Source organism: Lithobates pipiens, unplaced genomic scaffold (assembly GCF_037356315.1).
Source record: "Lithobates pipiens isolate NorthernLeopardFrog02 unplaced genomic scaffold, aLitPip1_a1.2 Scaffold_18, whole genome shotgun sequence".
In the NCBI taxonomy this organism is placed as follows: domain Eukaryota; kingdom Metazoa; phylum Chordata; class Amphibia; order Anura; family Ranidae; genus Lithobates; species Lithobates pipiens.
In genome coordinates, this window is record NW_027507758.1 from 59,527,325 (window position 1) to 59,554,712 (window position 27,388).

A 27,388-nucleotide genomic window follows, 5' to 3' on the forward strand; every position below is an offset into this window, starting at 1 on the left:
CCAGTTCAGTTTTTTTTTTTTTTTTTTTAGCTAGCTTTTGTTCTTTTTGCACTTTCCATAAAAGTGCCAGCAAGGTGCAAATGACTTTATTGCTGCTGCTTGCTAACATACTCCTCCATACTTTGAAATGCCAGGTATTCTCTCCAACTGCAAAGGAGAAAAGGATCTGCAAGCTTGCAAGGTCCCAGTACTATCTGTATGGCTTGTTGAAATCTATGTAAAATGATCTAAAGGCTGGCCATACACATTAAGAAATCAATCAATTCCCCCATACATGCTAAATAGCGTGGATGGACGAAACTGCAGTGTTGTCTATTGCGTTCTGACATTCACTCACAGCTGTCTGCATACACGATTGACTTTTGTTGAGTCCGGTGGTTATGACAGGGCCATCCACAGGACTTCTAGGCTGATCTGAAAATCAGGTGAAGTTTGATCTATGTATGACCAGCGTTAGTACAATAGTCTTATATGCATTAGAGGAGAGGAGGTGCGTCCCCTACTGAGAGTCGTTTAGCAGCCTGTGATAGGTTGGAAAATGACACAAGACCTTATAGTTCAACCATAAAAAATAAATAAAAATAAAATTAAAAATATTATACAATCCCTTATACCCAATCCTATACCCACAGTTGATCCAGAGGAAGGCGAAAAAAAACCCCCAGAAAAGCATGATCCAGTTTGCTATAGCAAGGGAAAAAAATCCTTCCTGATCCCAGAGAGGCAATCGGATTTTCCCTGGATCAACTTTACCTATAAATGTCAGTACCCAGTTATATTATGTACACCGTGGAAAGAATCCAGGCCTTTCTTAAAGCAATCTACTGAGCTGGCCAGAACCACCTCTTGAGGTAGGCTATTCCACATTTTCACAGCTCTTACTGTGAAAAAAACCTTTCCATATTTGGAGATTAAATCTCTTTTTCTCTAGACGCCTTGTTCTCCATGTTGACCGTAAAGTGAATAACTCAACACCAAGTTCACTATATGGACCCCTCATATATTTGTACATGTTGATCATATCCCCCCTTAATCTTCTCTTCTCAAGCGTGAATCATAGTTGAGCTCCTCCATGCCTCTTATGAGTTTGGTTGCCCTTCTCTGCACTTTCTCCAGTTCCCCGATATCCTTTTTGAGAACTGGTGCCCTAAACTGAACTGCATGTTCCAGATGAGGTCTTACTAATGATTTGTACAGGGGCAAAATGATATCTCTCTCTCTCTCTCTCTGGAATCAATACCTCTCTTAATACAAGAAAGGACTTTGCTTGCTTTGGAAACTGTAGCTTGGCAGATCATGCTATTATTGAGCTTATGATCTACCAATGTCTTAAAGTCTTATCTTTTCTAAGCTTTAGGCCATAGATGGTTCTAATCGATATATGGGCAGCCTGAATGTGCCAAGTTGATCGATCAACTTGGATACAACCAGCTTGCCAGATTTTACATACGATTATTGCTAGCAGCTGCTATAGTCGACAATAATAACCATCTTCTACTGGCGGGGATGGCTCCCCCCACTGGGAGATTACGATGGCTCGGTGGGAGGGACAGAGTGTTGATGGGGGAATCAAGAAAGTTTCTTTCCTGCAACCACAGGTTGCAGGAAAGAAGGTCATTCGCTCAGTGTATGGCCTTCCTTAGGTCAATCTTACAGAAAAGCTGTACAAACAGCCTTCCTATATCTGCTGCTCTAGGTTGGAGCTCATTATCTGGCTGAATTTATATCTTATTGATTAAAAAGAAATAGATTTTTAACCTGTTTTCAACCACATAAAACATGCAGCAGAAAAAGTGTTGACTTCACCACACGTACACCACACATACAGGGGGATATAAAAAGTCTACACACCCCTGTTAAAATGTCAGGTTTCTGTGATGTAAAAAAAGAGACAAAGATAAATAATTTCAGAACTTTTTCCACGTTTATTATGACCTATAAACTGTACAACTCAGTTGAGCAACAAACTGAAATCTTTTAGTTGGAGGGAAGTAAAAATAAAAAAATAAAATAATATGGTTGCATAAGTGTGCACACCCTTAAAGGGGTTGTACACCCTAGTGTTTTTTCACCTTAATGCACCAAACATATCTTTTGGAATTATGGCCAGCAAGTTCAACCTTGGTTTCATCAGACCATAACACATTTTTCCACATGCTTCTGGGAGACTTCAGATGTGTTTTTGCAAAATGTAGGTCTCAGCACAGAGACTGAGCTGTCGGTCCCTATTAATGATTAGTAGCCGTCAGGACCGGCTCTCAATCATGCAATCACAGGGGTTACATGATCGCCAGTGCTTCCCGCCCCTCCCCCCCAGGCATCCTGAACCTTGTAAGGGGACAGTGTGGTGGGTGGAAAGGGGTTAAACATTTTTTAGTTCTGAACATAGTTTTAATAAAATGTAATGTTTAACCAGTTCCCACCCAGCCTATAACAAAATTACATCTTCTCGGATTGTGCAAAGGCACGATCTGTCATTGGCTGCATCCATTGGACACAGCTAATGACTGATCAGTGTACCAGCTCACTGCCGGTACCATGTGACTGCTGTGACCAATCACAACAGGTCACACGTCAGTTGTAAACATTGGATGACTTATTTATATGCCATCCATTATGTACAATTATGTTGATAGCTGTGATTGGTTAGTGTGATAACATGGAACGAACAGGGCCAATCACAGCCTATCTGCACCATGTGATTAGTTCTGGCCAATCACAGCTAAGCAAAACAAAACTGAATTAATGCGTTTCATTCAGTAAAATACTTGCATATAGCAACAAAATACACTGCTATAAGAGATAATAATGGTTTAAAAAATACTATGGTGTGATGTATTAAAAAAACAAAACAAAAAAAACATTAAAAATGGGGGAAAAAAGTCATTAAAAAAATCAAGAAATTAAAAAAAAAAAATCGTATTGTCACTGGTGACAGTATGTAAAAAAAAAAAGTGAAATCTTTTTTAACTTCTTAATTTTACAAAAAAGTATGACAAAAAAAATACAACTTCAAAAAACTTGCTATGCCTCTTACTAAATACCTTTTGACTGTCTATTTTCTAAAAAGGGGTAATTTGGAGGATATTTGTACTGTCCTGGCATTTTCGGGCCTCAAGAATAGAGATAGTCCGTCAGTACATCAGGATTGATCAATTTTATGAAGATTTTACAAAGAACATTTGTTTGTAAAGTTTTGTAACAGAAACAAACTTGTTGGTCTTTTTTCATTTATTTAACAAAAAATAAAAATCCCAGCAGTGGTTAAAGGAGAAGTCCAGCCTGAACTCGTTTGGTTGGGCTTCACCTATGGGTCACCGGTGTACAATTCGTTTTGCACTCCTGTGGTCTGAAGTCCGCTCTCTGCTGATGTCACCAATATCAGTCCATGCACCGTGTCATCCTGACTCTGGGAGTCGGGATCCGCCAGGTGCTTGAACTGATAGCCGTTTCAGCGAGCCTTTGAGACAGCCGCCCTGCCGACCCCCCCCTCCCCTCCTTAGATCAGCGCTCCAGTGAGCGTAGAGAAGAGCAGGAGAGATGCTGATTGACAGGCAGCAGCTCTCTGCTCGGGGAGCAGTGAGAACCAAGCCATCGGCGGTGTTCAGGTGCTCGGTTCTCAGTGCAGAGATACCGGGGGACAGATGCAGCATCCACCTAGGTATGTATAAATTGGAGAAAAAAAACAAACCCATACTTCTCTATTAAATACCACCAAAAGAAAGTTCTAGTTGTGTGACAGCGCTGAAAGCTGAATATTGGCCTGGGCAGGAAGGGGGGTAAAAGTGGCCAGTATTGAAGTGGTTAACCACTTCCCGCCCAGCCTATATCAGAATGACGGCCGGGAAGTGGTTCTGCTATCCTGACCAGGCGTCATATGACATCCAGCAGGATAATATGCTGGGGTGCGCCCACGGGGACGCGCATCGCGGCGATCGCTGGTGCGACGTGTCAGTCTGACACGCTGCATCTCCAATCATGATAAAAAAACAATCACAGCTGATCATCTCGAGAACCAGGAAGGCACAGTAAACAGCATTCCTCGGTTCATGCTGACAGGGAGAGCCTAATGGCGGCTCTCCCTGTCAGAGAGGGGGGGTCCGTGCTGATAATCAGCACATTGATTATTAGCATAGCCCCATCAGATGTGCCAATCAGTGCCCAGCAGTGCCCCAATAAGAAAGTCTGTCAGTGCCCATTGCAGTGCCAATCAGAGCCCACCACAGTGCCAATCAGTGTCCATCTCAGTGCCCAGCATTAATACCTGTCCAAGTACCTGCCCAATCAGTGCTGCCCATCAGTGCCATCTATTAGTGTCCATCAATGCCACCTATCAGTGCTGCCTGTTAGTGCCCATCAGTGCAGTATATCAGTGCCACCTATTGGTGCCCATCAGTGCTGCATATCAGTGCCGCCTATCAGTGCCCATAAATTCTACATATCAGTGCCACCTTATCATTGCCAACTCATCGGTGCTGCCTCATCAGTGCCCGTCAGTGAAGGAGAAAACAAAATTTTATAACAGAAATGAAGAAAAAAGTTTTTTTTTTCAAAAATGTTGGTCTTTTTTAGTTTGTTTAGCAAAAAATAAAAAACGCAGAAGTGATCAAATACCACCAAAAGAAAGCTCTATTTGTGGGAAGAAAATGATAAAAATTTAGATTGGGTACAGTGTTGCATACCACGCAAATGTCATTCAAATTGCGACAGCACTGAAAGCTCAAAATTGTCCTGGGCAGGAAGGGGCGAAAGTGCCTGGTATTGAAGTGGTTAAATTGGAGGTCTGCCCCCCTGTCCTGGAGTCCAGCAATGTCAGCACCGCAGCTGATGTTTCCATCAGCTGTCGGGTGCATGCCGCCTCCATTGCGAGTAAGGGGACCCTACTGCGCATGGGGCTCCGCTACGCTCCTCTCTCCTACTGGCCTGGTGGCCGAGAAAAGGAGGAGGAAGCCCGGGCAGTGACATCAATACCCACGGCTGAGGCTCCCAGAAGTGGGAACAGGATACCTGTGAAAGACAGGTATCCTGCCCCCCCCCCCTCACCCCGAAAAGGTGCCAAATGTGGCACCTAAGAGGGGAAGGTGTACAACGAGCAGAAGTTCCAATTTAGGGGGGTACTCCGCTTTAAAGATTAGATTACTATACCATAGATTCCATTTAACATATGACAAGTGACATAAACAGGTCTGGTTGTTGTTAGGACCATATTCATCAAGTACAAGAATTAAAGACGCCAATAAACTGATTTTTATAGATGGCCGCTTTGGCTGGCAATGATCTAAGACATTTTAAAACAAATCTGTATAGAGGACTCTTCTATCCTCACATAATGCTTGGCCGGGTGGGAATTTGAGGATGTTATTGAATCGATGAAAAGGAATTGAATTTTCAATAAACTTTTATGGTCTCCGAAAGCCTGATATGTATCTGGGTTAGGATGGCACCGATAACAAGATTACTGATTTCCCTGGCTGCATTATTTATTCAGCGGGTCTTTGCAAATAAACGGAAAATCTCTTGATGATGTGCGAACTGTGGAAAATCAATTGACTTGCATTCCTCAGGAATATAATGTTTACTGACGGTAGAGGTTCACTGTGCTCACCGTGAACTGAAACAACAGTGGGTCTTATTTATCACCGGACCTGATGTGTACAAAGTGTTCTGAATGAAGTACATGTTGCCTATGGCAACCAATGAATTCCTCAGTTGTTACTTTTGCTATCTGGGTTTTGAAAGTAAATCACAGGAGCTGAACAGTACCATGAGTAATCAAAAATTTTGAGGTGTGACACACTTTCCATACAGCAGGTTGGTAGTGAGGGAATAACTACTAGTCCATCGTAACCAATTGTCGAGTTCCTCGCTGTACTAGGAGAATGCAAAGAAGCATCAAACTGGTTACTGTGGGCTGTACAGCCATGGCCAAAACTTTTGAGAATGACACAAATATTAATTTTCACAAAGTCTGCTGCTTCAGTGTTTTAAGATCCTTTTGTCAGATGTTACTATGGTATACTGAATCTAATTGATGGCAGCCCATTCTTGCAGAATCAATGCTTGGAGTTTGTCAGAATTTGTGGGGGGGGGGGGGGGGGGTTTATGTTCACCTGCCTCTTGAGGATTGACCACAAGTTCTAAATGGGATTAAGGTCTGGGGAGTTTCCTGGCTATGGACCCAAAATTTAGATTTTTTTCCCCAAGCCATTTATCACTTTTGCCGTATGGCAAAGTGCTCCATCATTCTGGAAAAGGCATTGTTTGTCACGAAACTGTTCTTGGATGGTTGGTAGAAGTTGCTCTCGGAGGATGTTTTTGTACCATTCTTTATTCATGAGTTTGTTTTTGGGTAAAATTGTAAGTGAACCCACTCCATTGGCTGAGAAGCAACCCCACACATGATTGGTCTCAGGGTGCTTTACTGTTGGCATGACACAGGACTGATTGTAGTGCTCACCTTTTCTTCTCTGGACAAAGTTTTCTCTTGATGCCCCAAACAATCGGAAAGGGGATTCATCTGAGAAAATGACTTTACCCCAGTCCTCAGAAGTCCAAGCCCTGTACCTTTTGCAGAATATCAGTTTGTCCCTGGTGTTTTTCCTGGAGAGAATTGGCTTATTTGCTGCCCTTCCTAAGATCAGGCCATTGTCCAAAACACTTCTCCTCACTGTGCAAACAGATGCACTTACACCTGCCTGCTGCCATTCCTGGACAAGCTCCGCACTGGTGGTGCCCCGATCCCTCAGCTGAATGAACTCTAGGAGACGGTCCTGGCACTTGATGGACTTTCTTGGGTGCCTATGGGTTTAATTTCATTTTCATGGCAAAGAGGGACTTTGCAATTAATTGCAATTCATCTGATCACTATTCTTAACATCCTGGATTATATGCAAATTGCCACTATAAAAACGGAGGCAGCAGACTTTAATAAATATTTGTGTCGTTCACAAAACCTTTGGCCACAGCTGTAGAAACAGCCTTGGTTAAAAACAGACCTATTGGTAACTAATTTTATATCAACTGGAGCAGTGGACAAGTACAGACATTTTATAGAGTTCAGAATTCTTTAGAATTCCGCAATTGTCAGTGCGGGCAACAAATGATTTGCCCATTGGAAACAGGTACATGAATTAAGGGCACCACATGAGGAGGAGCACTGAGGCCGGAGTGTCCTTATGGACAGTCCATCCTTCATGCAGCTGAGCTTCCTCCCTGCCGCTGCATCGGTCACACACCCATGGATTTCTTTTGGCTGGGTTGACAAAGCCTGATGGGGAAGCTGAGCCACTAGCTCCTCATCAGGTCTGCTCTCTTTGTAATTAACAGTGGACATTGGATGGGTTCCTTAGACAATGGACAGCCTTCTATTGTTTATATATTCTGCCCACTGCCTGCTGTAAAATAGGGTGCACCTGATAGGGAACTAATTTCTCAGCTTTGCCATCAGGCTGTTACAGCTGTCAGCATCACTGGGTGCTAGGAGTCTGTTGGCTGTGAAGCCGACAGCAGTCTTGACAAATGGCGACAGATGGGGTGGGGGTAGCGGCAGCAAACATGCTGCTCTGCTCTACCTTGCACAGACAGGCACTGTGCCTGTCTCTTTACACCAAGTTTGAGTTGTAAAGCTTTGATTTATTTTACATTAAAATAACCAACATGAGATTGGGCTCAGGTGAGTATTATACTTTACCTTAATGCAGAAAATGTATTAAGGTAAAAAAAAAAACTTTTACCTTTACAACCACTTTAAAGCGTTACTAAAACCACAACAGTAAAATCAGTATGTATATGTATTAAAGCATGCTTGTTATACTCTCTGTGGAACCTAAATGGTTAATCCTCTGCATTGTGTAATAAGGCTGTTTGATCCTGTCTCCTCTGATCCTCCCCTTTTTCCACAATCCCCAAACCATCTCCTGATAGATCAGAGTCTAGGGGGGCAAGCTGCACATGCTCAGTTTGAGGTCTATTGCTAGAGAGTTTATTTTTTCTTGGACCCCAGACAGAGGGTCAGGGGTCCTGCAGCTTCATAGGACAATCAGGGTAGAATGAAAAGGCCTCCTACAAGCTTTAACCAGACACTGATAGAAGTCACGAGACTGCTATATACTGCTGATGAGAAAAGGTATGTAACAGTTTATATCCGGGGTGGCCAACCAGTGGCCCAGGGTTACCTGCACTAAGCCACAGACTTCTGTTATTACCTGCAGGTTTAGTGCGCTTTCAGAAAGTGCAATACATCTGCAAGATATAATATAAGTCTATGGTAAAGTGCAGCTAACCTGCAGGAAAGCGACAGGTGTACTGTGTCTGCTCTGCATATGCAGAGTGGACATGGGCCTGCCATCCGCCTGCTCCATTCATTGTGGCGCGTGACCGGGTACCAAGTCGCTTAAGTGGCCCTCGCTCTTCAAAAGATTGGGCACCCCTGGTTTATATTTACTAAAATCACATTTCCATGTTCTGTGTACTGTGAGAGACCGGATATAGTGACTGTAGGGTTCTAGATTTAATAAAACTTAATTTTTTTGGGCTTTGTCATCTTGTTACTGGAAGTCATTATTTTTCTATTCTATAGCTCCACTTTGTAAAAGTGGTGCTATTAAGAACTACTTGAACCTGCGGCATGTTGTCAGTAAAGCTAAACTGCCCCAACAGGCAGCAAGGCTTTTTTTTAGACTGGCGCGGGCCATTTTAACGAGCCATACTACCAGGAAATTGTGTAATTGCTTTATTGAATTCCCCTCATTTTTTGTGAACTTGTATGCAAGACAGGTGTTATGTCTATTGGATTGTTTAAGTGGAACTAATAGAATGTGTACCTCTGTATGATACACTAGCCTAGCATTTGATATACAGTATATAGAGATGATGGCACTTTGGCTTATGATAGTCATACATCGGTCAGTATTTCAAATGGTGATATTAGTTTATTAAGTGTATCTCTACCCAAAACTTTTTCTTTCCATTTTGGAGAGTTCATCCCATATTTATCCAAAACAAAAAAACATATATAATTACCAAATTATAAAAAGCAATAAAAATTGTTGGCAGATTGTAGCAAAAAAAAAAAAAAATACAATATTTGGATCTTTGTACTCAGAATTCAGGAAATGGAATTTGGCCCTAAAAGTGGAACTCCGGACAAAATGTTTTTTCTTTTAGGACTTTACATTTTTATTGCTGTGAAGATGCTTCTCACTATTTGTCATGATGACCATTTTCAATAGGACAGAAAATGAGGGTCAGTTGCATTGGTGAGATGTCTGTTTGATGCTTCCTGCAAAATGCATACAAACCGTCTTCTGGGTAGTGTTCAGAAACAAAATTCTTCCAGCAGGCTGCTTTAGCAATATGAAAAGCTGAGTCTCCATCGTATTCCATCATTACTCGGCATTCCAAAGGATGACTCATCAGCTCTGTACCTCTGCACAGTTACTTTGCGTTTGAGGAGGGCATCCATCTACAGCTGATGGGCATACTAGAGGAAATACATTTGACACAGCACTATGCTAAATTATTTATAGCTAAAGTGGAGGACAATTCTCTCTCTACCTAACATCACAATACAGTTCCGCTTCCTCTATTTAGATGGCATCCTATTTTACTAAACTTATTTTGGTGTAGAGCAAATTTTTTTATTGCAAGAAAAGATTTTAACTGCTTCAACCCCCGGAAGATTTTACCCCCTTCCTGACCAGAGCACTGTTTGCGATACGGCACTGCGTCGCTTTAACTGACAATTGCGCAGTTGTGCGATGTTGCACCCAAACAAAATTGATGTCCTTTTTTTTCCCACAAATGGAGCTTTCTTTTGGTGGTATTTGTTCACTTCTGCGGTTTTTATTTATAGCGCTATAAACAAAAAAAAAGAAAAAAAAAACCCACTATTTTTTACTTTTTGATATAACAAATATTCCCCAAAAATATATTAAAAAAGTTTTTTTTTCCCCTCAGTTTAGGCCGATATGTGTTCTTTTACATATTTTTGGTAAAAAAATGTAATAAGCGTATATTGATTGGTTTGCACAAAAGTTACATATCTACAAAATAGGGGATAGTTTTATGGCATTTTTTTATTAGTAATGGCGGCAATCTGCGATATTTATCGCGACTGCGACATTATGGCAGACACATCGGACAATTTTGACACTATTTTGGGACCATTGTTATTTATACAGCGATCAGTGCTATAAAAATACAATGATTACTGGGTAAATGACACTGGCAGTGTAGGGGTTAACCACTAGAGGGCAATGAAGGGGTTAAATGTGTCCTAGGGAGTGAGTCTAACTGTGGGGGGGATAGGCTTCAAGTCACATGACTGCGATCACCGCTCCCGATGACAGGGAGCAGTGACCTCTGTCATGACACAAGCCAGAATGGGGAAATGTCTTGTTTACATAGGCACTTTCCTGTTCTGAGGCTCCGTGACACGATCGCTGGGAAACCAGTGAACATCGAGTCCGCCGCTGCAGCAGGCACGGTCATGCTGTACGCGGTGGGCGCATGCGCCTGCTATAACCGGCTCTTAAAGGGGACGTACAGGTACGCCCATTTGCTCACTGCTGCCATTGTGCTGACATATATCGGCGTGCGGCAGTCGGCAACTGGATAAAATTATACTAAAGGCAGAAGACTTTTTGATCTTCATGCATTCTATGAATTAAGATAAAAAACCTTTTGTCTGCAGCATCCCCCCCCCCCCCCCCCCAATACTTGCCTAAACCCTGTCTCTATCCAGGAGAGATTCAGCTACTTGGGACTCTCCCTCCTCATTGGCTAAGACAGCAGAGGAGCGCCATTGACTCCCGCTGCTGTCAATCAAAGTCAGTGAGCCAATGAGGAGAGATGGGGGGCAGGGCCTAGCTGCGGCTCTATGTCTGAATGGACACACAAAGCTGCAGTTCGGCTCAGTCTCCCCCCCCCCCCCCCATAGCAAACTGCTTGCTGTGGGAGTGCTCATCAGGAGGGAGAGACCAGAAGCGCCAAAAAGGGATCTGAGAAGAGGAGGAGGATCTGGGCTACTCTGTGCAAAACCATTACACAGAGCAAGTAAGTATAATATGTTTTTTATTTTTAAGCCAAACAAAAAAAAGAGACTTTAGACTTTATCATTTTAAGAGCCAGGCTCAGAAATATAACAAATCATACTAAACTAAAGATATTATCCCCAAATAGTTAAAGTAGAGTTCTAGGATACATCTATCTTAAATCTGATCCCACTCCCACTTTCAACACCTATAATAACTACCCTGTGGAAGAAAGATGCATATGCTTACCTATTTTTAAAGCCGATCTGGTCCGGTCATGTGATCAACTCCCCCATGTCAACTAGCAGCGGCTTCAGGGAACAGGAGGGATCGCTGACAATGGACGGGACATAATAAGCCTATGGGTGAAGTCATCGCTTAGGCATTTCAGCTGTTCTCTGAGCACTCACTTCTCTCCCCTGTACCTGGCTCTGGCTGACACGGGAGATCACGTGACCGGACTGGCCTTAGAATAGGTAAGTACAAGCATCTCTCTTCCACAGGGAAGATAGTATAGTTGTTAGAAGTTGGGTGGGAACAGTTTTAAGATTAGTTAGTGATATCCTGGAGTTCCACTTGAATGATCAGATATAGAAAGCCGCTTAAAGTGGTTATAAAACCTTACAAACCACTTTGACCTTCAGGTAAGCCTAGATTAAGGCTTACCTGTAGGTCCAAGAAATATCTCCTAAACCTATACGGTTATTTACAAAAAGACAGACACCGCTGTCTATGGCGCATGCGCCGTAGACAGCGGTGCACTGAGCATGCCGCTGCTAACCGTGATATGCTGTGCGCATGCGTGGGAGTGACGTCATCGCTTCTCCGGCGCTGTTAGTGGCCGGAGCAGCGATACCCAGAAGAAGATGGACGCTTTGTGCTACAGGGACAGCGGTGACATCGCTGGCTTCTGTGTCAGGTAAGTGACACATAATGGACTACTATGCGATGTATAGTAGCCCATTATGCTTTACCTTTGCAGGGAGACAAAGAGGAAGTAACACCCATCAGGGTTTACTTCCTCTTTAAATGCCCAGGGACAGACTGCTGGAATTCAGTTAACAGGCTAAAAACCAAACACGTGACTAAATGGCTTAAGAAAAATATCCAAAGTCTAAAGCCAGCCATGCGTGAATTTAAATTCGTCCAGTTTAGCAGGGAACAGATTAATTTTGATCCATGTATAGTAGAGCTGCACGTTTCTGGCCAAAATGAGAATCACAATTTTTTTGGTTAGAATAACAAGATCACAATTCTCGTTAAATAAAATCTTTCACATTATACAAAAAAAATAAATAAATAAATGGGCTAACTTTACTGGTTAGTTTTTTTTTTCTTCAAAATAAATTTCATTTGAAAGACCACTGCGCAAATACAGTGTGACATAAAATATTGCAACAGCCACCATTTTATTCTTTAGGGTGAAAATATATATATATATATATATATATATATATATATATATATATAAAATGTTTGGGGGGCTTCTAAGTAATTTTCTAGCAAAAAAAAATATTTTAACTTGAAACCAACAAATGTCAAAAAAAGGTTTAGTTTTAGTTTTAGGTTAAACTTTTTTCACTTAGAGCCGGTTCACACAGCGGGCGATGCGAGGCGACACGACTCGCCTCGCCTCGCTCTCGCAAGTCGCCCCCGTTCTGTACAATGGAACCGTTCTGAGAGGAGCGACTCGAGTCGCTCCGACTCAGAAAAAAGGTTCCTGTACTACTTTTGGGCGACCTCGGGGCGACTTGCATTGACTTCTATACAGAAGTCATTTGCAAGTCGCCACTGAGGCCGCGGCAGGTCGCGGCGAGGCAAGTCGGAGTCGCCTCGCCTCGCCTGCAGTGTGAACCGGCCCTTACACCCAAAGTCTATTACATTGACAAATTGTTACAATGTTTATTTTAAATTCAACTGATAAAGAATGTTTTGTTGCTCTGTTTTTCTCTTCCTTTCTTTGATGGCTGTGGCTTCAGAAGAGCAGAGAGAATTCTTTGCATAGAAAGAATTGTGAAACGCTTTAGTCAAGATCGCGATAATGATTCTTGACGATTAATTGTGCAGCTCTAATGTATAGGCATCCAGGTTGTACAGAAGTTGATCAACTTCGGTACAACCAGTCTGACAGCTTTTTCCTGATCAATCCGTGCCACCAGCTATAGTCAGCTGCACTGATCAGGGTATTTAGCAGCAAAGCGGGAATGAATCCCCCATCCACCTTGAATGTGTGATTTTTTTTTTCTGCTGGTTGAATGAAATCGAAGGATTAATGTATGGGCTGCCTAAAAGTTCATATCCCACAGGAACAATCAACTAAATTAACTATTCCAAGATTAGCCATCATTTCTTCTGCAGGCAAATGCGCTGAACACTCACTACCGTAAATCTGTAATTTAACAAAGTACAAGCTGTCCCGGGCGTCGGCGGTAAAGCAGCGCTATTTTTAGTGCTGTTTTACTGTCGTTTTAGTTGTGCTATCTGGCCGTAAGCGTGGCGGTTTTAACCCCTGCTAGCGGCCGAAAAAAAGGGTTAAGCCCGTCCATAAAACACGGCTACCGCGGTGCTTTGCTGGCGCTGCCCTATTGTTTTAAATGGGCAGGAGCAGTGTGTTCACCGCTCCTACAGCGCTGCAAAGAAGCTGCTGGCAGGACCTTTTGTGATGCCCTGCCAGCGCAGCCCCCCAGTGTGAAAGCACTTGGGCTTTCTCCCTGGAATTGCAGCTGAAGCTTTTTTCAGGTGCTATTTTTAGCGCTTTAGGGTCTGAAAAACACCTCCAGTGTGAAAGGGGTCTAAAGGTGCCTTCCTTCCGTTTTCCAGTAAACTTATTTTAGAAAATGTTTAATTTAATTCACAGTCCCATGTTTGCCTTTTTATATATTGAGAGATAGATTTCCTTTATTTTTCATTTCTCTTATTGTATTTGATCTTTTTTTCAGGTGTTTTGATGTTGGCCTCCATCGTTTTCTTGTAAGGTAAGACTAAAACATTTACAAAATTGAAGTCTAAACATAAAAAAGCTTTAATCTTTCTTGGTAGACAGTTTTTGCTGCTCTTGGGTGGAGTTTTGCTTTAATACAATTAACCTACTAATAACACCTGTACAGATAGCAGTCTGTATCTTGTATTAGCAAGACCCCTTGTCGGTAGCAACTCTACTATCGACAACTTCAGATAGATAACTGCAGACTGCTCATGGTATTTGTCAGTATAATACCAGAAATCTGCATAGTGGATTTGTAGCAACTTTGGGAGACCTTTATACTTCATTGAACTGAGCTGTAAGAGAAGCAAACATGGAACTCAAAGGGTATATATTTTACTTTTTTTAACACTTTTTAAATTAATGCATTTTTAATACTATAATTGTATTAGACAATTACAGCATTAAAAAGGGGCACACTGGCATTTATATGCTGAGGTGGCCACTGCAATCTAAAAACATTTTTTCTTTCTGGAACAAGCCATCAGCCTGCATTTTATCAATATATCGTAGCTGGCAGCATAATTGGGAACCACTCTGACGGGTTCCTGACTCTTAGTGGAGCTAAGTAGTTGTCAAAGGGATGAGATACAGTATATTGATGTATAGTTAGCATGTGATATCATCAAGCTGAAATAAGTTTATATGCAGATTGCGGGCAGGAAGAGGTGAAACAAAGGCATATTTCCTTTGTCATAAAGGACATGTTTCCCTGTAGAGTCACCATCTGTGTTTTTGATGCCTGACAACCAATCGGAGTTCCCTATATTTTAGTAAAAACTCTACTCTCTTGCTGTCTGCTGTGCTTTCATATTTTGGTTACACCATTAAAATAGCAATTGAATCTGAGTTCATTTTTGTCTGAATCTTTTTTTTTTTTTGTAATTAGAAAAGTATGATAGATCGCCTTGTAATCGCTTCAGCCTCCAAACATAAATCAGCATTTAATAACTTAGCCTGCTATGGAGGATTGTATTATAAGTTGATCTTGTCTCATCACACAGCTCAGTGACAAATGAACATATAAGTCATCTTACTGTTTTCCTGGATTTACATCACTGAGCTCATTTCTGTTACCCATCACACATGTGGGGAGGGGGATGGGGGGTTCCAATCAGCTGCCAGGATTTTTGTCCACTCTGTAGTTTGCTGTTGGTTTTAGAAATGAGTTATATCCGTAACAGGACAGTATTGTTAAAGCGAACCTAGAGTCAGGCAAACTTATCGTTCAAACATTAACGTCTATTGTGCAGGATGTGGTGGTCTGATGAGTAAGCTGTATTACTTAATGGAAGTACAAAAAACTAAAGCCACTGACCTAGATATGGTTTTTGGCATAAGACTGCAACTACAATTTTAAAACCTCAAGCCTCACCAACAGTACTTTAAAAGCAAAAGTGAAGTATCACTGAGCTAAACAAAATAGAGTAAAAGCCTGGCTCAGACTCAAACAACCACTCAATGTGCGCCAACTATATAACAAACAAACAGCTTATGACACCATTATAATTGCAAAGATCTTACAAAAATATATTGACACATTTCAATTTCATGTTTAACATATGATTAAAATATCTTATCTAAGGCCATACATGGGTCGAATTTCGAAAGAATTTTCCTTCGAAAATCTTATCTAAGAATTTTCCTTCATATTTCGCACCATTAGTGGGCTGAAGCAACAACCAATTTTTGTGCGGCCATCGAATTTGAGTAATCGGACATATTGGACATTTTTTAGAAAAATAACGATTTTCTAATCAATGATGGGAGAATCGTGCGAGGAATGTAAAAAAGAAATGCATGTGCAAAAGAAGATTCCCAACCACGAAAAAATATTCTGTAGCAATTTGAAGGCTTGGTTGCCCGAATTTCGAAATCAATGGTGGCACCATCGGATCACAAAAAGCACACATTATCTGATTTGCAAAATAATTTTTTTTTTTCGAAATTCGACAATGTATGGCCAGCCTAAGAAAAAATAAAATGCCAACACCTCCTCCTTTCCATCTATCATCCTGCTTTCTAAATGTCCATATATTGAAGAAAAAATTGGACTCACAAATGGAGGCATGATAGACCTACTGGAATACCCAAGATTATATTGTAAAGTTTATTTTCAGTCCAGTGAAAGCCCTTGATATGTACTGGTATAAATCAATCATCCAGCTTCATGTGCTGTAAAATATACTAAAATGAGGACCAGACAATAGCCTTGTATATGTGCTCTCTTATTATTGCATACCATAATGGATACTCCCACATATATACAGTGCCTTGAAAAAGTATTCCTACCTCTTGAAATTTTCCACATTTTGTCATGTTAGACCAACACAAAATGGCACATAATTGTGAAGTGGAAAGAAAATAATAAATGGTTTTCAACTTTGTTTTCAAATAAATATGTGAAAATTGTGGCATTTGTATTCATCCCCTTTGAGTCAATACTTTGTAGAACCATCTTTTGCTGCAATTATAGCTGCATATCTTTTTGGGGATGTCTACCAGCTTTGCACACCTGCAGAGGGAAATTTTTGCCCATTCTTCTTTACAAAATAGCTCAAGCTCTGTCCGATTGGATGGAGAGCATCTGTGAACAGCAATTTTCAAGGGATTTAGGTCTGGACTTTGATTTGGCCATTCTAACACATGAATATGCTTTGATCTAAAACATTCCACTGTAGCTCTGGCTGTATGTTTAGTGTCGTTGTCCTGCTGGAAGGTGAACCTCCGCCCTAGTTTCACATCTTCTGCAGACTCTAACAGGTTTTCTTCTACAATTGCCCTGTATTTGTCTCCATCCATCTTCCCATCAACTCTGACCAGCTTCCTTGTCCCTTTTGAACAAAAGCATCCCCACAACATGATGCTGCCTCCACCATGTTTCAAAGTGGGGGGATGGTGTGTTCAGGGTGATGTGTAGTGTTAGTTTTCCGCCACTCATGGCGTTTTGCCTTTTTGTCCAAAAAGTTACATTTTGATCTCATCTGAGCAGATCACTTTCTTGCACATGTTTGCTGTGCCCCCCACATGGCTTCTCGCAAACTGCAAATGGGACTTCTTATGGTTTTCTTTCAACAGTGACTTTCTTCTTGCCACTCTTCTATAAAGGCCAGTTTTTTTGGAGTGCATAACTAATAGTTGTCCTGTCCTGTGGACAGATTCTCCCACCTGAGCTGTGGATCTCTGAAGCTCCTCCAGAGTTACCATATCTTGGTAGGTTTGCAGTTGTGCCATACTCTTTCCATTTTGGGATGATGGCTTGAACAGTGCTCCGTGAGATGTTCAAAGCTTGAGAGTTTTTTATAACCTAACTCCGCTTTAAAGCGGTAGTAAAGTCATCAAAATAAAAATGATTTAACCAATATTACAATCTACATAATTATTGAGAATAAAATGGGCACTAAGAGAATGCCCAAAAATCATTCTTACTGTAAAAAGACTGTATATTTGAAATGCTGCTGCTCTGTTATAGCCACCGCCATATCAGCTGTGGTCTTCCGTGTCTGTATTCTGATTTGCTTCTGCCCGCATTCGTTTTTTCTCCGTAATCCCGCGCATGCGCACTAATTGCATTGTCCGTGCCTCTTCTTAGTTCATGGTTACTATGGAAATGAACGTCGAGTGAATCAGAGAGAGATCCTGTTGCTGACTTTGCGGGATGTCGGGGCTGACGTCAACAATTGGACATGACGCAGCTCCGGCACAGACACTGCATTTTTCCGGCAGGATCTCAGCCTGCCGGAAAGTTGGACAAACGGAGGCTACGTCATGAGCCATAATTATACATATATCTCGCAAGGAAGGCAGCTAAGAAGACAATCTTCTAATGCAAATAGATATAAAACCTGCAAGTGTCCACATAAAGAAAAGTCATCAGAATGTGTATACAATTGCTTTAAACTTCTCCACCACTTTATTACTGACCGGTCTGGTGTGTTTCTTGGCCTTCATTATGCTGTTTGTTCACTAAGGTTCTGTAACAAACCTCTGAGGGCTTCACAGAACAGCTGTATTTATTTTAAGATTAAATTACACCCAGTCTGAACTCTATTTACTAATTAGGTGACTTCTGAAGGCAATTGATTCCACTAGATTTTAGTTAGGGGTATCAGAGTAAAGGGGGCTAAATGCACGCCACACTTTTCAGATATTTATGTGTGAAAAAAATTGAAAACCATTTATCATTTATCAACCGTTTAACCTTCTACTTCACAATTATGTGCCACTTTGTGTTGGTCTATCACATAAAATCCCAATAAAATACATTTTACGTTTTTGGCTGTAACATGACAAAATGTGGAAAATGTCAAGGGGTATGAATACTTTTTCAAGGCACTGTAGATCCAGTGATATCAGTTTCACATATTCTGTTAGGGATATCTTATGTCTTCATGCTGACTAATGAGAAACAATAAGCAGATTCATCACATTGTAGTATCCGAAAAAGACTCCCGCACCTTCAGAATATGCAAGTGAATGTACTTCAAGGGGACCCTATGGCTCTACTGGACTTGCCGACACTGTAAAGTTATAACAATCAAAGTGTCCCATATAAGGATCAATGTCCATATATAACGATATCATGTACAGTGGAAAATAGTGCTTCTATCACAGGTCCTTCACATAGGTCACACCGTTATTCTATCCAAAATGCCACATGCATGCATAAAAACAATAGTTTTCGGCTTGCCACAGTCAAGACAAATCTATATACACATCGTGGTCCTCTGTTTCTCAAATTCCAGATGGGAAGTAACACCAGAACGTTTGCCTGAACAGTTTTGCTGGTTTCATCAGCTGCATCAGAAGCAATTGTCATAAGACTGACTGGACATAACAATATGTCCTTTATCAGGTAATGGATGCTAAAGGAAGTTTTTGGATGCTTGACAAATAAGGAGTGCCATGAAATCCATTAGAGTTAATTGAATAATTTTTTCTAGTTTAAACCACAGCCAGCTATGGTTTTCTAAAACTTGAAAAATTTTCAACCTGGCTTCCTTAGTCAAGGGGCTGTATGAATGTTCTAACACACTAATGCCCTTTACACACGGTTGGAAATTCCGATTCAGATTTTTTCCGACGGATTTTGACCCAAACTTGTCTTGCATACACACGGTCGCACAAAGTTGTCGGGAAATCCAATTGTTCAGAACGAGGTGACGTAAACCACGTATGTGGGAACTATAAAGAGGGCAGTAGCCAATAACTTTCATCTCGTAATTTATTCTGAGCATGCTTGGCACTTTGTCCGTCGGAATTGTCTACACATTATCGGAATTTAAACGATCGGATTTTGTTGTCGTGAAATTTTAGATCCAGCTCTCAAACTGTGTGATGGAAATTCCGACGGAAAACGTCTGATGGAGTACACACACAATCGGTTTTTCCGACAACACTATCCGATCGCACATTTTCCGTCGCAAAGTCCGACCATGTGTACAGGGCATAACTGTCGGAAAGGGGGAAGGCTTCCAGGAAGGGATTAAATGTGTGTTGAGCTGTTAACACTAGTATGGAAAGAGTTAGCCCTTGTACACACAGTCGGAGATTCCGACAACCAAATCCGACGGATTTTGTCTGAAACTGTTGCATACACACGTTCGGACAAAGTTGTTGGAAAATCCGACGTGATTACGTTATTTCGTTATGACGGGACTACGTTCATGCTAGTAACCAATAGCTTTGGTGTAGGAATTTGATCTGAGCATGCGTGGCACTTTGTCCGATCGTAATTCTCTACACATGATCGGAGTATGTCCGATCGGAGCATTTTGTCAGAAAATTTTACCGGCAAGTTGGAAAACTTGGTCCGTCGGACACTCCGACGGAAACAGTCCGATGCAGACCACACACAGTCTAAATATCTGACAAAACGGTCCGATAGGACACATTCCGTCGGAATCTCCGACCGTGTGTATAAGGGCTAACATTGTGACCATCCTCCTCTTTGTTAGGAGAAAGCAGGTTAACTGCGAGCATGTTTGGGGGTGATGGATAAAGGTCATTAGTAGTTTAGCAGCAGTTGATTTAGTGTTTTATTATACCTGTGCGATGTATACACATTATGCTTATTGACCATGTTAGAAATTTAGAGCTGTCCTGTGCATGCTTTCTGTGTTATATCAAAGAGTTTAATTAGCTTTCCTAGTTTTGAAATTTTGAACTACAGAATAATTAGTGTCTATGTTGTAGGGATGCCCTACAGCAGGGTTGACAGCTTGCAACTGCACAAAGAGTGGACTGCTAGCTGTCAAGGATGACATTTTGTGTATATCCTTAGTACATGACATTGTAGTGAGGGATGTTTATATATGGAATGTGGGCTAGAAGGGAGGCTACAGAAAAGCACAAAAACACAGTTATGATCTATCACTTAATCCAGGGTTTCTCAACTCCAGGGTTCCTCTAGGTTTCTAGGAGTTCCTTAAGCAATTAGCAATTTCTGCCTCTGCTTTTAGCTGTCTGTAAGGGGAAAATTCTTCCCAAATAACCACAAGTGCAAGGATCTTTCTTCCCACAGACCTTCACACTAATGTATCATGCATTGTACATATAGAATTTTTTATAAGGGGTTCCCTGACACTGGAAAGTTATTTCCAGTGTTCCTTGGTGTTGAAAAGGTTTAGTTAATTTCTCTGTGAGTAGGCACTGCTGTGTCACACATTTTACAGAGCCTGCCTTCTGAACTACAGAGGTGCTGAGAGGAGGATTTTCAGAAGACCCAGTTAGCGCAGGAACTGCTTCCAAACAGCAATATACCATGAGATATGTAGTCCTTAGAAATTGAAGTAAACTGCAGAGGAAAAGCGCAAGAAAAAAAAGAAAGGGTAAATGGGACTTTAATGGTGCTCATAAACCCATCTTCAGGAAAGAAAACACTACACAAAAATGAGTTAAAACAGTAAATGTTTTTTTTTTAAACAATCTCTTTATTAGTTTTTCAAATGTGTAAAAGAGAACAAAAGTGGGAGCCTGACACATACAGGAACAGACTAACCTGCACAAAAACAATACAAAAAAGTAAGATAAGAAAACCCAACGAACCACAAGAAAGGTGTGTTTTTAGATGGCTCGATGTACCCACATTAATGACGGTGATAATATCTCATTGTGGCCCCTTGGCAAATGACAAATCTCTTTCAATATTTCTACAGTATCACTATCTTCCAGCCATTTTGCCCACACGTTCTCAAATTTGCGAGTCCATCCTCTGTTTATATACGTGGCTTTGTATAGTGGTAGTTGTGAAATGATCAGCTGTTTCTAATAATCAATTTAGGGAGCCATGTGCTTTTTCCAGTGAAGGGCACTAGCCTTCCTGGTGTAGAATAACAGAAGTCCTAGTATAGTTCTTGTAGGTGAGAAACCCTGAACAAGGCTTAAGGACCGCCTCCTGCACATATACGTCAGCAGAATGGCACAGCTGGGCACAATCACGTACCTGTGCGTGCCTCTTTAAGTGTCCAGCCGTGGGTCAAGAGCGCATCGCACCCCTGCTCGTTTGGGTGAGGGGAAAGGTCCTGCGGTTCTCAAGATTTGTCAGGAACAATGTCAAGACAGATGGATTTCTGCAATGTTTTTTCTATAGGTTATGACTAGAGTTCTGAGAGCCCAGATAGCTCAATCGGTAAAGCATCAGACTTTTTGATCTGAGGGTCCAGGGTTAGGGTTCCTGTTTGGGTGCTGCCTGTGGGGTCCTTGAGCTGCTGCTAGGGCAGTCTTTATGCAAGAGTTTTCGTCTCCTCTGAGAATGTTCCTAAGGATCCAGAGAAAAAAGAAGTCTCTCTTTCTGACCTCTGGATCAGCTGTTATCCCAGTCGGTGATATCAGAGGTTCCCTTTGTGGAACAGGGTTTTTTTGGCTCAAACCTTTTAAGGTTCCAGAACCAAACAGAGAGGTAAGACCCATTCTAGATCTCGAAGATCTGAATCGGCACTTAAACATCCGATCCCTTCATAATTCGATCGGCTGTGTCCAACCTGCAAGGAGGGGAGTTGCATATCTCCATGTACCAAATTTTCCCGCTTACCAGGAATTTCTGCGGTTTGAAATATAAAATTATCTTTTCAGTTGTGGCCCTGCCATTCGGCTTAGCCACAGCACCACGAGTGTTCTGAAGGATTCTGGCACCTCCTTCAGCCAGATTAAGGGCTCAAGGCATAGCGATCCTAGCCTATTAGAAGATCTACTTTTAATAGATCATTCTGTCTCAGGTCTAAAACCAGAGTCTGATCTCAACCGTAAATATCTGAAATCTCTAGGTTGGATACTCAACCTAGGAAGATTCTCCTTAAAACCATCAAGGAGATTACAGTACTTGGGGGCTGGTTATAGATACCATACAGAAGAAGGTATTCTTACCCCAGACAGGAATCAATTTCCATTGTAGGACTAAGTCAGCTTATCAAAATAAAGGAAAATTCCTTCATACGGCTGTGCAGGAGATTTTTAGGGGAAATGGTGGCCTCCTTCAGGGCCATCCCTTACGCGCAGTTTTACTCAAAGACTATTTCAAGACACCATCCTTTCCGTCTGGAATAAAAAAGCATTCAGGCCTTGTTTGTTTCCAATACGCTCAGCTCCCGACATAGTCAGAGCCTAAACTGGTGGTTGTTATCCAGCAAAAGGGAAAATCTTTATCCTGGAAGGTGTTAACAACCAATGCCAGCCTTCTAGGCTGGGGAGCAGCCCTGGAAGAAGATTCTGTCCAGGGGAGATGGTCCAGGTTAGAGGACCTTGCCTATCAAGTTTTTTTGGAAGTTTCGGGCAGTACGTCTGGCCCTAGAATCTTGGCGGTCAGACTGTCCAGTCAGGATTCAGTCTGACAAGGCCACGGCAGTGGCTTACATCAATCACCAGGGGGCACGAGAGGTTGTGCAGCCCAAAAAGAGGTGAATAATGTTCTAGCTTGAGCAGAACACAACATTCCTTGCCTATCTGCAATTCTCATTTTTCAGATGGACTACTTGAGTCGACAACAATTATTTCCGGGAGAGTGATCTCTTCACCCCGACAGCTTCCTAGCTATATGTCAGAGATGGGGTATTCCGGACATGGACCTATTCGCGTCCAGATTCATCAACAAGGTTGACAACTTTGTGTCGAGAATAATGGGTCAGCTAGCAGGCGGAACAGACGCATTAGTCTTCCCATGGAATCAGTTTTCACTGACCTATGCATTTCCTCCAGTTCTGCTACTTCCGTGCCTTCTCTGCAGGATTTAGCAGGAACAAAAGGAGTGATTCTGGCGGCCCCAGCGGGTCCCAGAAGGTTTTGATTTACTGAGATCATAAAAATGGCAGTAGGAGTCCTTCGAAATCTGCCATTATAGCCAGACCTTCTTGCACAAGGTCCGGTATTTCATCCTACCTTATGGATAACAAATTTAACAGGTTTGACTGTTGAATCCCACTCTATAAATGATTGTGGGTGATCTCCTTCGATAGTGTCTACTTTGATTAATGCCAGGAATCCGGCTTCCAGAATCACTTACTATAGAGTCTGGAAGGCGTATGTTTCTTGGTGTGGATCCAGGGGTTGGCACCCCAGTAACTATGTCATAGGCAGGATTCCTGATTTCCTGCATATGGGATCTGTAATGAAGCTGGTCTTGACTTTTATCAAGAGCCAGATCCCTGCCTTGTCAGTGTTTTTCCTATGGCCTCTTGCTTCCCACCCTTGGTGCGTAGCTTATTCATCGGCTTTGCTGAATCAGCCATTTGAACCTTACGAGGAATTTCCTTGGTTCTTTTGACAAGAAAGATAATCTTTTCTGGTTGCCATTTCTTCTGCTAGAAGAGTATCGGAACTAGTGGCTCTGTCTTGTAAGCCATATTTCATCATGCATAAGGATGAGGTGGTTTTATGTCCTCATCCTGAATTCCTACCAAAAGTGGTAACAGGTTTTCATTTAAACCAAGTTATTATTCTTCCTTCTTTCTCCCCAGAGCCTTAATTTAGGGAAGAGAAAGCACTACATTCTCTTGATGTAAGAGCAATGAGAGTCTATTTAAAGGCAACCACTCAGGTTAGCAAAACACAGGTTTTGTTTGTACTGCCAGAAAATATGTGGACAGGCAGCGTCAAGATCCACTATTTTCCAAATGGATTTGTCAAGTGATTGTTCAAGCTTCAGCTTAAAGAAGAATATTATTCCTTCTCAGGTTAAGAGCACACTCATCCAGGGTGATTAGTGCCTCTTGGGTGGTGCATCATCAGGCCTCTATGGCCCAAGACAGAGCCGCTAGTTCCGATACTCTTCTAGCAGAAGAAATGGAAACCAGAAAAGATTATCTTTCTTATCAAAAGAACCAAGGACATTTCTCGTAAGGTTCAAATGGCTGATTCAGCAAAGCCGATGAATAAGCTACGCACCAAGAGTGGGAAGCAAGAGGCCATAGGAAAAACACTGACAAGGCCGGGATCTGGCTCTTGATAGAAGTCAAGACCAGCTTCATTACATCTGTAGGGACATGACTTGGTCTTCGGTTCATACGTTTATCAGATTTTATCAAATCGATATTAAAGGTCAGGAGGATATTGCCTTTGGGCGCAGTATGCTGCAGTATGAGTCCTCTGGCCTCCTGGTTTTTGTTCTGTCTCCCACCCTTCAGTTGCCATTGCTATGGGACATACCACATAGTAATTACTATGGCTCTGTGTCCCCTGATGTAAGAATACAAAATAGGATTTTTATAACAGCTTAACTGTAAAATCCTTTTCTTTGATGTACATCAGGGGACACAGAGGTCCCTCCTTTCTTTGGGATACACTTGTATTGCTTGGCTACAAAACTGAGGACTCCCAGTATTGGGGGGGGGGGGGGGTTATATAGGGGAGTAAACACCTTAGGGTCGTGCCAGTGTCCAGCACCTGTCGGTCCGATATAACCCACATAGTAATTACTATGGCTCTGATGTACAGCAAAGAAAAGTATTTTACAGATAAGCGGTTATAAAAATCCTATTATTCATTAACGTATCCCCACATAGGGGGAACGTTACCATACCCTGATAGACGAATCCCTGGGGGAGCTTGCAGGGAGAACTAGCTATGATTGAAATGGGAAGTGGGCAGGCAAACCACAGTTTGAAGTCATGGAGACAACATTTAGGAAAGGAGCACTTCATCATGCCCAAAGAAATGTCAGTCATGAAATAGGATATATATATATATATCTTTAAATATATAAATGTGGTTCTCACACATCTAAACCAGACAAGGGGGCAATTATGTGACTGGCCACTGGTAAAATACATTCTCAGGTGTGAAAAGAAAGGATCATTAAAAATGTAATGGGCTTTGGGCAGTTTTTCAGGACAGCCAACCCCGTTAACCTGCAAACAAAGGGAGACACTGTCAGTGACACATTGAGAGGATATTGCCAGCACACTAAAGAGCAGCAGACTCCATATCTAAAAAATTAAGAAAAGGCCACAGAATTACTTCCGAAGACATACAGGGATCTTGCACGGTCACCACGTCAGCCAAATAGTGTACTACAAGAAGAAATGTTACAGTAAAAGTACAGTTCATATTGAATGGTGGTAATGAGCGCACTGTAAGGGCTCATGTTGAAGTAGTTGTTTTCCTAGGTTCGGTGTACGTTTGGAGAACACGTCAGATGCGGTTCATCAGAATCCTACTGACTTCAGTGTAAAAAAAAAATTGCAGCAAGCTGAGTTTAACCTGCTTTGCATTGTGACGTGTTTCTTTGGACACAGCATGCCCTTCTGAAGTGTGGAATAAACTTAATGGAAAAGAAGGTCAGACGCAACCTTTTCTTGTCAAACGCTGTGATTGCCATTCCAATAGCAAATACAGTATTGGACAAGAACGCCCATCACCATGAACACCAAGACAGTCTTTGTAAATTGCCATATCAACCGCCATCCTTATCGTCTTCCTTTCTTCGCCATTGTACTTGTAACATTAGTGAAAGGCTTTGAAAGATGAGACTGGTATTTAAATGTCCACAGCAGCTGGATGCCATAGAACAGCCTTTCCTGCGTGGCTGTCAGCAGGTCTTCAATTTCCTGGGAAACTGCTAATTACTAGACATGTGCAGACTAGAATATTTCGTTTCGTTTTTTCGTTTTCGTCTTTAAATTTTATTTATTTAGTTACTCCCGAAATTCGTTTTTATTTATTTCGTTTTTCGTGCAAAAATTGCATTCGTCCGAAAATCCACATAAATTACGGTCGAATCTGTCTTGGAAGGCTTATGGTATCTGTCGAATGGATAAAGAAGATTCGATGGAGCTGCTAAACTATATAGCCTATAGGCGGAGCATTCGATTGCCGAAATGTACGATTGCAGTGTCGTATAGTTGCGACGATCCCGCCGAATATTATTATAAACGTGCGACGATCCCGTCGAATATTATTCTAAACGTGCAACGATCCCGCCGAATATTATACGTGTATGTTTTAAGTTGCTATGTCGAAACTGCGTCGCTCATGTCGAATCTGCGTCGTTCATTTCTGTGCGTCTCCGCCCCAGCGTCCGCCGTCCGCCGTCCAGGCAGTCAGTGGAGAGAGACGAGAGACAGAGACAAATCGAAAATGGCGGCGAGCAGCAACAACACCAGCGCAAACATGCGCTCGGCCTCGGAGGAAGCACTGGCAGGGCCATCTACTCTGGCAGCAGATGTGCCAGTGCCAGTGAGGAGGAGAAGATCACAGGGCAAGAGGGGGAAACAGGCTGCATCCAGCAGGAAGAGGAATATCACCTGGACTCATATAGAGTCCCAGGTCCTCGTAAGAGAAACTCTTCCTTGCTGGATGCAGCTGTGTGGCCCCCGCTCAAGAGAGACCACGCCAGAGTGGAAGAGGCAGAAGTGGGAGGAGATTGCCCGGAAGGTGGAGGAGCAGTACCACCACCAGCGTGACCCGACTGCCTGTCGCAAAAAATTCAGCGACCTAAAACGGTAAGTAACGTTTCCGATTTATTTTAAAAAAAATGTATTTACATTTTAACCACTTCAGCCCCAGAGGATTTGGATGCCAAATTACAGTGCCAATTTTTGCGATTCTGCACTGTGTCGCTTTAACTGAAAATTGCGTGGTCGTGCGACGTGGCTCCCAAATAAAATTGGCCTTTTTTTCCCCTCAAATAAAGCTCTCTTATTTTTTTTTTTTGTCTTTTTGCAATAAAAAACAATTATTTATAAAAATGTTTTTCCTTCAGCTTAGGCCGATATGTATTCTTCAACATATTTTTGGTAAAAAAAAAAAAAATCCCAATTATGGATTATTGATTGGTTTGCGCAAAAGTTATAACGTGTACAAAATAGGGTGTAGTTTTATGGCATTTTTTTTTTTTTTTTTTTTTTACAAGTAATGGAGGCGATCGGCGATTTTTATTGTG

At 41.9% G+C, this 27,388-nt stretch overlaps 1 protein-coding gene across 1 annotated transcript in view; it reads left to right on the forward strand.

Moving 5' to 3' along the window:
* HHAT (hedgehog acyltransferase) overlaps nucleotides 1-27,388 on the forward strand; it is a 568,477-nt gene that overhangs the window by 278,013 nt on the left and 263,076 nt on the right. Inside the window, exon 9 of the mRNA XM_077485722.1 lies at nucleotides 13,973-14,008. Within this exon, the coding sequence (XP_077341848.1) occupies nucleotides 13,973-14,008 (36 nt within the window). The remainder of the gene's footprint in view (nucleotides 1-13,972; nucleotides 14,009-27,388) is intronic.